The 12,411-nt window shown below is 37.5% G+C and overlaps 1 protein-coding gene across 1 annotated transcript in view; it reads right to left on the minus strand.

Moving 5' to 3' along the window:
* The window catches only part of dlp (dally-like), a 455,986-nt gene that overhangs the window by 14,589 nt on the left and 428,986 nt on the right, over window positions 1-12,411 (minus strand). The window contains exons 4-6 of the mRNA XM_067157659.2: window positions 9,234-9,390; window positions 5,458-5,623; window positions 1,346-1,476 (exon numbers count right to left, since the gene is read on the minus strand). Of these exons, the coding sequence (XP_067013760.1) occupies window positions 1,346-1,476; window positions 5,458-5,623; window positions 9,234-9,390 (454 nt within the window). The remainder of the gene's footprint in view (window positions 1-1,345; window positions 1,477-5,457; window positions 5,624-9,233; window positions 9,391-12,411) is intronic.

Here is a 12,411-nt window from a genome sequence, read left to right on the forward strand (position 1 = left end):
TGCAGGATTACCCAAATTTCCTTACAGATTAGTCAGTGTATTCTTAAATTGTAGCAATAGACTTAGAAGTAGAGTACTGGTAGCTATTTTTTACTGATCAGTTTATAACCTCTATTGTCCATGAGACAAACAAATTTGCCGAAATGAAGATATAGCAAAATACTCCACTTCAGAATAGATCTATCTGGTTTTCTTGGAAAGCTGTGACATTAGAAGAGCTGAAGGCATTTATTGGTGTAATTATTAACATGGGGATGAACAGTCAGGCAGAAATGCCAGATAATTTTAGTGCAGACTGGTTGGATAAGCAAGCAGGCTCCATCCAAGCATTTGCTTTGAACGCTTCCACACACTCAAGACATACCGTTAAGAAAGTGAAAAACATGATTCTGTGTCATGTACAGACCATACATTCATTAATTTTGTAGTTTCTTCCTGTATATATTGTTACAACCAGTACTTAACACCAGGTTTTAAAATATGAAGAATGCTGACAGAAATTATTACGAGTTGGGAGAAATCAGGACGTACAAATAATTTGAGTGGAAAGGGTTAACATTGACAGTGCTCTATTAATTTTGAAGAAACCTCCTCCATTACACTGAGTCTTTTAACATTCAGAACAAGTATCAAGAATTGTCTGCATGCACTCAAAAAAACAATGTTTGTCAATACAATCAAATATAAAAGCAAGATAAGAGAATAAATACATTTTCTCAAACTACAGTTTTGAACAAACAGAATCTACTTTCAGACCACACAATAATTTAATATAAATTTTGGGATAATGCACAAAAAATAATCATATGATTTTAATTATTTTTTAATGAGACTGCAAACTTGTTTTTATAAGCCTCAATTTAGAATTAGAGTATGGCAAGATTTGACAACTGTTATCCAAATACAAGATTTGTTACAAAATCTTTTAATTCCACTATTTGTGAATTTTAATATGTAGTGTATCATAATTGTGAATTTTCACACTACGTCTAGGATTGTTTTCAACTCAGTACAATATATGCTGTACCTTAATGTCCACTGAAGATGGCCTGTATGTTTAAGTAAATTTGACATGAAATCCCTCAGGGAGGTTGAATAAGGTATTGAATAGGAGGAAAAAAATAAAGGCTTATACTTTGAACAATTCAGCAATGTCAATACAGATTATGTTTATACAATGTAATTCAATACCAGGATTTTGTGAATATTTCACTATTACATTTTCACAAATGCTTTAAACAACAAAGTCTTCTGATAAGGAATTCCATTTCTTATCAGTGACATAGGATGAGTAGAATGTCAGGAAATTATTCACTGTACGTGAATTATTATCAGAGATGCCTACCTTCTGAGAAACGTCCTGGCCATTTTCCTGGAAGTTCATGATGGCCTCTGAGATCTTAATATTGATGGGGTTGACCACAATCTCGATGTTGAATGGCCCTTCCAAACGATCAATTACCTTATCCAGAGCATCTGCAACAGTGGAAAACAGAATAAGCATTCAGAGCAATATAATAGGAACAAAATAAAACCATTTTCCTTCACTTTTTCTGGAAAAATACTGGCACGACCGCCTGTTCCCACTTGTTCTTCAACTTAAACAGACACTTCAATGTTACTTAGTGACTGGCAACTAAGAAAATATACATTAATTCTCTATGGGCTGATTCTATCATGAACAAGTTAACACATTGATGACCGGCCCCGGAGATCTCCGTATTACTGTGACCAGTGGTTGAGGATAGGCCCTGGAAATCTCTGTTTTTACATACTGGCTTAGTTTTCAGCTTGTTGTGCTGTCTGTTAGCTAGTTTGAACTATTTGGCACCATGTCATGGTGTAGTAGGATCATTAATGTTAGTGCCGATATTTTGTCCCCCACTTTTACGATCATTGTAAAAATGAAAACAACATATATCCCCTTCAGACCGTGTACGCACAATTGTGCAGGTTCGTATTTTATTTATGTCTGAGCTTATTTGACGTTTTCTTGGCGCTAGACTGGACTGCAGTGCTTGTGCAGGACACGTAGCATGTACTTCAGTTGTTTTTATTTAGCGCTTGATCACCAGGAGGCAGGAAGAAGAGTTTAAAAATACAGTTCATCGGCAAGATGGCGGAAAGCAGTATAATGCCTAAAATAAGTATTTATTTATTGCATTCATATTCATCTAGAAGCTCTACTGAATATCAGAATATAATCAATTAAGTGTGTAAATTGTTTAGCGAACGTAAATTGTGAACTTACAACATCGTACGCAATACCATAGGTTTTGAATGTTGATACGCACATGTGTGCAGGCTAGGGTGCTGGGTGCTTCCAACAAAAGGACTATGAAAGCAGAATTCGTACTCTACGTGAGAAATGTAATGTATATTTAAATTGTTTAAAATACATTATTCCACGCTGTAAAATAGAACATTTGATCATGTACATGTGTATATTCAAATGTATTGAACTGAATTTTTTTATTTTTTTTTCATTTTTTGTAAGTACCGGTAGTGAATTAAGTCCTGACACACACAATTGTGTGGGTTCTGTTTTTTAGCTGAAAGTTTCTCATATTGTAAAATAAACCGTAAAAACATGTATTTGAGAGCATTTCAGTCAGTTTTTGACGTACAAACAAAAATTCACACCGCCAGTTTTCTTTCAGGTTGGAAAGGGATATACATGGGTGACCGTACGCGCACGCCCAGAGTCAATAGTCAAGATGGAGCACCCCAACAAAGTATTTCAACATTTATACATTGATTCATTATTGGAAGTGCCACATGGGTGACAAGCCTTGAGAATTTTATGCACCTCATATTTCCTTGATCATTGATACAATTACGGGTGAGATTATGCGTTCCAAACGATGTAGTCATGGAATATCGCTGCATCTTTCTTTCTTTTAGCTCCAGAGTCGGTGTGAGGAATCCTAAAAAAATGAACAAAACTTGCCAGCGTTGCTCTGAAAGAGGCTTTGTTTCTTTATTCTTTGACAGGGCTGTAGACTGACAATTGCACCTAATCTTGGCACAACCATTAAAGAGAGTTCAAGCTACCATGTTCTGACAACATTCTTTTGTTTTCTGTCTATCACTGATCTCTAGCAATATTTAAAATTCCTTGACTTGTTTACATGTGATTCGTAAAAGCATGGCGTTGAAGTGTAAAAAGAGTAAGAGAGGAGGAAATTAAAGAAATAAGGAGTCCAGGAACTGTTGTGGAGCCTGTGCAGGATTGTCCTGGTCACCATTCCCTTCCTTCCAGTCACTATTAGTATCACTTGCTTGGTTATGTATAGTCACATTCCACCGAGGTAATTCATCGTCTGAGGCGAAATAGGAACTTGATTTGTCACTAAGATTGGAATCACTGCACACAAAGTCTGAGAGGCCATCACTTGACTCGCCATTCATCAGCTAAATGGCTGTTTATTTTCACTTGTTCATGCCATTGTTGGTGTATTTTTTGAATATGCTAGATTTTAGAATTTCAGATTTTTGACACCCCTGCAAGTACTTTTAGAACAAATTAAATGCATTTCTTGGTTCTTGTATTACGTATGTGTGCCCTCCAGTGTTCATGTTTACTCCATTTGTAAGTGCGTGGTAATAGGAATAATCAAATTTTCCAACTTGTATTTTCCTGAATAAATTATTATCATTAATTAACACACTGACGACGGGTGCCGAACCCCATGCAGACCGGATAGTTCAAGCCTCCCAGAAAGAAATTACACTGCTGTTCTCAAACTACTGTAACTCGAAATATATTCAAGATGAAATGAAATGGTGTATGGCTGTTAGTGCCAGGATGTGTCAGAGGACTTCAGCTCACCAGGTGCAGGTCTTTTGATTTGACTCCCGTAGGCGACTTGCGCGTCGTGATGAGGATGAAATGATGAAAACGACACATACACCCAGTCCCCGTGTCAGGGGAATTAACGAATTATGGTTAAAATTCCCGACCCTGACAGGAATCAAACCCGGAACCCCTGTGACCAAAGGCCAGCACGCTAACCATTTAGCCATGGAGCCGAATATATTCAAGATATCGACCTCCAACTTGGAACACGTACTCACTACGTTGTTTCGTAGTCTGTACGTTGTAATACTTTTCAAAGCAATAACGTTTGTGGCTCCATTCAATAGTCTTTCTAAGCACAGTGTAGTGTGAATGCCGTATTTGTTCCATTCGTATACTCAATGTTTTCAAGTATGCAAGGATTTCTCTTTACAGCTACTCCCCATTTAGTGTTAGCCGCTAATCATTAGAAATATCTAATTCACTGTCACTCTGTACCTATTATAATTAGTCTTAATCACAATTATCGGTAGCCGTCAGCAACTGAATACGCCATGCCATGCTGACGGAATAGTTCTACATATCCGACATTATTTTGTTAAATACATGAAGGTTTAAAGAAAGATGCACCAATAATTTATATTCCATGACTATATCATTTGGAACTCATAATCTCGCCCACAATTTCATCAATAATCAAGAAAATACACGGTGCATAAAAGGGAGAACTCTCACCTACTGTCAGCTGGAAACTACGAGAATTCTCAGGGCTCATCAACCATGTAGCACATCAGATAATGAATCTGCATATACTGTAAATGTTGATATAGTTCCTCGTCATATAGGGCACGTTGCCACGCGCAAGGATTCTTGGCACGTAAGAACACCCATTTATATAAGAAGTTTCCATGGCTACAAAGATCGTACAACAAAAAATACATTAATACTAAAATCTACGATTCCTCTTCTCCATGACATGATTGAAAGTAGTTAAAATTATAGCGAACAGATAGCACAACAAGCTACAAAACAATACCCGTGCGTAAAAACGGAGATCTCTGGGGCCCGTCAACAACCGCTGGCTGCAGTACTACGCAGATCTCCGGGATTGGTCGTCAATGTGTTAATTAATAATGCAAGGAATACATTCCATAATGAGCTGAAAGTTATCCTGAATTTAGATGACTATGTTTTGCACTCCCTTTCATATCTTTAAAAACGGAGGAGTTACATTCTTTTATCTGAAAGCGTACATTTTCCATTAAAACAGTCTGGCACGTTTTGACCTCACCTTTACATTTTCACCTGGCACTAAGAGGGTTAAACCTTCATGTATTTATAGCTGCTAACGGATACCAGTATTTGTGAGGAATCATGTGTAAATGATTATCAGGTGTACCAAGTGACATACCCAGTGCTGACATGTAGGTGGTAGCATGTACGGCTTAAGAGATTTGCATCTATGGGTAGTTTATGTCCAATGTAGAGTACCATTTAGTTTACCAGTGGATGGCAGAACCAGTCCTATGTCATTTATCTTTAATAACTCAGAGATACAAGGTTTTGCCCAACAACAGCACAGATCAAAATGTTTCTAAATTAACACTTTTAACTAAAACTAGATCCTAAGTTGCAAATTAGCTAAGATTGCTACTGACCAATGAAGTTGTTCCACTCCGTATTGAGTTCTGTATGATGTGCCAGGCAGCCTTTCATCACGTTGATGCAGTAATTGTTGCACGCCTTTAGTTCGGGCAGTCCTGTGCACGCTGGACAACCAGACATTTTTGTCAGGGCACGTAGGCACTCGGGACTTGGAGGAATCTGAAACAATTTTTTAAAAATATTCCAAAATTAGATTTTTTCACCCTGGAAGAAGCACTATTCATTTTGGAATAGGGGTCAGCGAGTCTATTTTTACTGATATTTGTAGACAGGTTTAGAGAAATAAACAAAATTCACAAAAATATAAAACTTTGATTATCTTCTTCTTCTTCTTCTTCTTCTTCTTCTTCTTCTTCTGCTGCTGCTGCTGCTGCTGCTGCTGCTGCTGCTGCTTTACACAGTCAGGAGGGATTGCCTCCACACTGTGCTCTTCCCTGTCAATTTTCCTCCAGGAATCTTAGCTGCTCTACATCTCACAAAATACAGCAGTCTACCAACTTGCCTAGTATTGGAGTATTCGGTATTAAAAGCTACTTTTGGCCTCTGGTAGACATCCTTGCGATTTAAAAAAAAAAGCCTTTCATGACCGCAGATCTAAAAAACCATAGGAATAGAAACATTCTCCATTTGTTGGAATTGTATCTCCTTGGGAAGATACATTGTTTGGAAACGGAGAAATTGCTTCTCCTGTAGCAGGTTAGCAATTGCTACTTGCTAACATGGCAGGACCACAGAGTTAGTCTGCCACTACAAAGCAGAGTCTTGGAGAAGCGTGCCAGTCCAACTGACGAGCCCTAATGGCAGGTCCGGGCAAAACTCTGCAAATGTACATGGCCAAACCACCCAAAAGCTGTTCTATTCCTGTGATTTTTAACACAGCCTGCTCATGGTATTCTCCATCACTCCTCACACCAATGACATTCGGATCTTTATATAGGTTGTATACCCCCCATACTATAGTGACACCTCCATTTTTCAAATTCTTTATTTGCAACTTCTCTAAACACTTTTCAGAGAACTCACAGTCTGTTCTTATGACTTTTTCATATTGCAAATAACACAATTGGTTAGACTGTTTTGAACCACCTACATAAGCAGAAAAGTATCAGGAAGAAGAAGACACTCCGGAGACAAAAATCGATATATTGATCATTTTGGTTAAATTTTTTAATGACTGAAATGAAAAGGAATGAGTTTCTTTTTTCTTGTCACTTGTGCCACTGAATTCAAACAATGTATTAGTGTAATAATGCTTTGTTTGCCAATTGTAATTTTACATTTAAATCCCATTTTTCTTCCATAATATTCTGCCAAATGTAACAAAATTTGTATTGTATATGTATCACAGCTATATTAAGAAAATTGCGTATGGAATATTTTACTGCAGAATTTTTTCAAGTAGTACGGATATTTAAGTCCAAAATTTTAAAATGTAAAAATTACACAAACTTTAGTACGATCTCTTTATATAAACTATGCACAGAAAAATCTATATGTAGTGCTTCTAAAAGAAGTAACTTATTATCTACCTAATTATGAATTTACATTAACATGTTAATTAAATTTCAAGAAAAAAATGGAATTAAAAATTTCAAAATAATTTTTTTTTTTGGAAAACTAGTAGTTGTATATGGGAGAAATTTTCATGAGATCTCTGCTTTTATGCAGGTGACATTCTCACAAAGTTTCGTGAAAATCCATGCATTAGGTAAAAATATTTTTTTATCACCGGAGTTTCTCCTTAAGTACTGGAAAGGAACAAATTGACAAATCAAGATATACGTAGAGATAGAAACAAGAAAGGAACACGTAACAGGATGAAGACAGTGGAAGGTCGGTGCGAAGAGAGGGAGCGACGGAAACAGGAGACGAGAACAAACATGGAAACACAAAAAGACAAGGACCATCTCTATATCTTCATACACTGTCATCTTCATTTTTACATATTTTTATTTATTTTTTACAATCTGCTTTATGGAAATTCTAAGTTCCCAAGGAGGGAATTAGATATTTTTCCACCAATAGAGCATGTCAAAAAACAGATCAGATGTAAGGCTTTTCAGGCATTTGTTCTATTAACCAATGTTTCATCTTAGGTCTGACACTAGACTCATCAGAATGAGACGTGTCAGACCCTACCCGCTGACGCTGGGGTGTATGCAGGTGAACTTATCAGAAGCCCTATATAAGACAAAACACTGGTTAACAGAGCAAACGCCTGAAAAGCCTTACATCTGATCTGTTTTTTGACATCCTCTATTGGTGAAAAAATATCTAATTCTCTCCTTGGGAACTTAGAATTTCCATTCGGAATTGCTAGGCAGGCAATAATTCCATTGTGCAGTTTTATCTCGTGTATGCAGTTATCAGACTGTGCCTCTTATATAGGGCTTCTGATAAGTTCACCTGCATACACCCCAGCGTCAGCGGGTAGGGTCTGACACATCCCACTCTGATGAGTCTAGTGTCAGACCTAAGACGAAACACTGGTTCATAGAGTAAATGTCTGAAAAGCCCTACATCTGATCTAATCTGCTTTATGTCGAACCGACACAGGTAGGTCATATGGCGATGATGAGACAGGAAAGGGCTAGGAGTGGGAAGGATTCGGCCATGGCCTTAATTAAGGTACAAGGTGAAAATGGGAAACCACGGAAACCCATCTTCAGGGCTGCCGACAGTGGTGTTTGAACCTCCTATCTCCCAGATTCAAGTTGACAGCTGCGTGCCCCTAACTGCACGGACCACTTGCTCGGTTTCTGAAAATTTCTTATGAATTTCTATGGGATTGCCTTTGATTATCATGTTGCACTACTTGTAAGTAATTTTCAAAAGTGAGATTGAATGAAGGTGCAGTAAAGCTAATGCAGTGAGCTTGCAGTTGCAATCAACAGCATTCTGTAAGAAGGAAGTCAACTCCCGGATGGAACTATCTTTACACTGGTCTGTTTTTGGACCAACTTTGCTTTACCAGAGTGAAAAATGGGTGGAATCAGGATATCTTATTCATGAGTTAGAAGTAATAGACATTAAAGTAGTGAGACTAATTGCTGGTTCAAACAGATGGAAACAATGGTAGAAGGTTACTCAGAATGAGAAGATACGCGAATAAACCAGCTTCGGTAGTGGGGTTATGTGAGGCGAATGGAGGAGAATAGGTTACCTAGGAAAATAATGGACTCGGTTATGGAGGTTAAGAGAGGTGGAGGAAAACCAAGATGACAATGGTCAGGCTCAGTTTCCAATGTTTTAAAGATGAGGGGTGAAATGAAAACAAATATTTTCTATTCTTCAATTATCATGAAATTCCTTGTTTTCATATAATTCCTTGTAATATTTCATTTTCACATAATTGTTTGCTGTATTTTGTTGTTATATTATTATTTGAGTATGGACCCTGTTGGACCACACAGCACTTTTATGATTCGCCTTTCTGGTCTTTCATATGGCTTTCATTTTTTCTCCGTGGCCTCTCTTCCTTTCTTCAGTTCACGTGGTTCCTTGGTCTCCTGGGAACTTCATTCTCTGGCTCTACTACCCACCTGTTTACTTTTTTACAGAACAGATTTCTATCTAATATTTCTGCTGTATCTATCTGGGGTTTCTCCAGGTCCTTCTTGACTTCTTGGATCCATGGCAGACTCTTCAATTTTGTTATATACTTAATTCTCCTGCCATACTACAGTAAGCAAGCATTACTACCGAGTATCTCCCAAATGAGGGTGGTGGTGGTGCATCATATATTACTACAGAGAGAGAATGCACGAACCTTAGCCATGTTGGAGACAACATCGCTTGCCTTGGATAAAGCCTGTGCAAACGTCCGCGTCGCCACAAACGCCCTCCTCAGCTGCACAGACAACTTGGCAGGCACGTCACCGAAAGGTTTCAGAGCGCTCATATGTTCTCCCACACACCTCAGGTACCTGGAAGAGCAACGTACTATTAGAACAACAGTAATTAACAACGACTGCAGTTTGATCAATCACAATTCAGAAAAGATACCATGCTCTCAGGAAAAGCTGCTGGAATCTCTCTTGCTACCTGATTTCTGACAATAAAAGAAAGTCCAGTGGACGTCTACTGTTGAGTTAGAAATGCAAGAACTGTCACAAATATCATTAGTACTAGTTTCGACCCTACATACATTGTGCCATCTTCAGCCATGATCTAATTGGAAACATAATTACATACAAACAATAATAAAGAATATAATTTAGTATAAATATGAAACCAAAATGACACATCAAAACTGCTACAGTTGGTGTTGAACCATGTTGGGGACCAAATATTCTATATAGGACACTATATTAAACTAATGGTATTGAATAGGTGGACCTTTGTCTACCCTTTGATAGTGATCAATAACTGTCAATATAGACCATAATGAAATTCATAACTTATGAACAATTTTTCTCATCAACAGTAAAAACTACACACAATACACCTGATGGTGATTCCGTATTGACTTACAAATCATTAAAAACTGATTCCTAAGAGAAAAAGATATTTTTCCACCTTTCAATGTACTGTTAAGAAAGACTTTACACTATAAATAAATAATGAAGAGACATTTTTTATAACACCAAAACATGTTTCAGCCCCCATTGGACCATCATCAGCTGGCTAACAAATAAAAAATTTAACATAAAATACCGTGTGTATTAAAATCTAACTGCCTGCTGTCATTTCTTGATGGATACAGTACTTTTGCATCCATCGCTTCGCACAGGCCAGAGCAAAGTGTAGCTTCCACTAAAGTCCCAGTCAACATCCATGGCTGTGACAATATGGAAGTTGCGGGGTATGGGTAGTGGTGAGTAATGACATTTGGAGCATGACTAGTGCATCTGAGTGTTATGAATGGTGCTGCTCATAGGGTCAGCCGTGCTGCAATAGTACTTTCTGACCCAGTGAGGAAAGCAATGGCAAACTACCTCACTCCTCATCTTGCCTAGTACGGCTCATGTTGGTGCTGCCGTTGGTTTTTGGGGTTTCCTTATAACCGCATAACCTTTGGTGGTGCTATTTGAGGATCCAACCAGCCTCTGGGCTGATGACCTAACAGACAGACATTAAAATCTAACACAGTAAAATATGATGATGACAATAAGATCTTGTGAATAAAAATTGGCAAAGTCCACTGAAGTCTTTGTTTCATAAGTAATAAACTTGATATAACATTGCCATTGGATCATCATCATCATCATCATCATCATCATCATCATCATTATCATCATCATCTGAAGCAGTTTCCAACCACAGGCTGGGTCTGTTTGGAACATAAGCCTCTCATTTGTTTTTTGTCCATCCACCACTTTTCTTCTGTCACTGCCGTCCAGTTCCCTCCTTTTGCCTCAATGTCCTTCTTTACACCTTTCAGCCATCTGTCCCTTCGTCTTCCTCTAGGTCTCCTTCCCTTCAACTCCATTTCTAACATCTTTCTTGGTATCTTCTCTTCTCCCATTATCTTAACATGTCCATACCAGAAGTAAGGAAGGACCTCAAGAGCATAGGATTGAATCAGGAGGACATCTCTAACAGATCAAAATACAGATCAGTGGTCAACAACTTTAAGGGCTTCCACGATGAGCAAAAGAAGAACAGAGTTACTTGACGTGGTCTCTAACGGCCAAAAACGAGAAACAAGATCTATAAGATTACATTAGATAGTACTGAACACGTTGAAATGTTATATTTTAATTTAGATAATAATTGCTCTGTATTCTGAACTCCGTATGTTATAAGATACAAAACATGTAATGGATTGATTTTCAATTAAAACCATATTAACAATAGCAGTAGCAAATTTGTTTCGGTTTCTTTTATAATCCCTAGGAATTTGAGTATTGAATTCTGTCCTACCCGGTACATGCCAACATTACTGTAACCAATATGAATAGTTTCATCTCGTGGAGGCCAACTTGCAAGGTGATACCAAATACAGTAGAGACAATACACGACACTTACGGATTTCGCCTTGCTAAAATGGGAGACAATTCGACGGTGGCGCTCCTAGTGACTTGACCTGAACAAATCGCGCTAAATTCAAATATCAATGGAAATGTATATACGGAAATGGATAAAGAAATTACGTCTAGAAAGACAGTGGTATTGAGATATTAACTTCGAAGTTGCTAAAGCAATTCTGGATAAATGAATGAAGAATTATTTAAAAGGTTATTATTCAAAAACTGAAATTAGACATATAAACAAGGTGTGAAATGGACTGCTGTGAAATGGCTTGATCTTTCATTTATACATTACTTTTTTAGCTTTAGCATACCTGCTGAAATCTTACGGTTGGATTTGTCGTTTTTCCTCATTTAAAAACAATGTATCATCACATTAAGACATTTGTCAATAAAAATATTGGCACATTCCTTACATATATGATGCAATGAATTAACATTTAATAGCTGGACAATTTTCCTCTTAACATGAAGCCTACTAACAGAAAGAAAATCTATAAAATCCCGGCTTTAATCTGAGAAGAGGAATAAAAGAAAGAAAATTTTGAAAATGTTGTCGATAATGATGCTTTGAGGAATATTTACGTACAATTAGAGTAAAAATGTAACATACCCTTGGCTGTATAGTCGAGGATTTTTAAAGTCGCTGGCCTGGAAATGATCTGAACAGATCTTATAATTCTTATACAAGCGTAACGTCCCTTCTTTCTTGTACACTTTATCCAAATCGCTTCTGTGACATTTCAAAACCCACAGATACACCTACAACAACACATCGGTATTGAAGGTTAACTGCTGCACTATACAATAAAATATGCGTATTATATTTTAAGCCCGTTAAAACATGGGTCGAGCAGGTCAGAAGATTATGAAGTACTATAAAAATCTCTGCCACTGGAAGAATATATATGCAAACACAATATTACTTACATGTTCTTGTCACGAGGGAACCTGAAGAACGAGCGCGCATTTTTC

Source organism: Anabrus simplex, chromosome 14, assembly GCF_040414725.1.
Source record: "Anabrus simplex isolate iqAnaSimp1 chromosome 14, ASM4041472v1, whole genome shotgun sequence".
Lineage (NCBI taxonomy): Eukaryota > Metazoa > Arthropoda > Insecta > Orthoptera > Tettigoniidae > Anabrus > Anabrus simplex.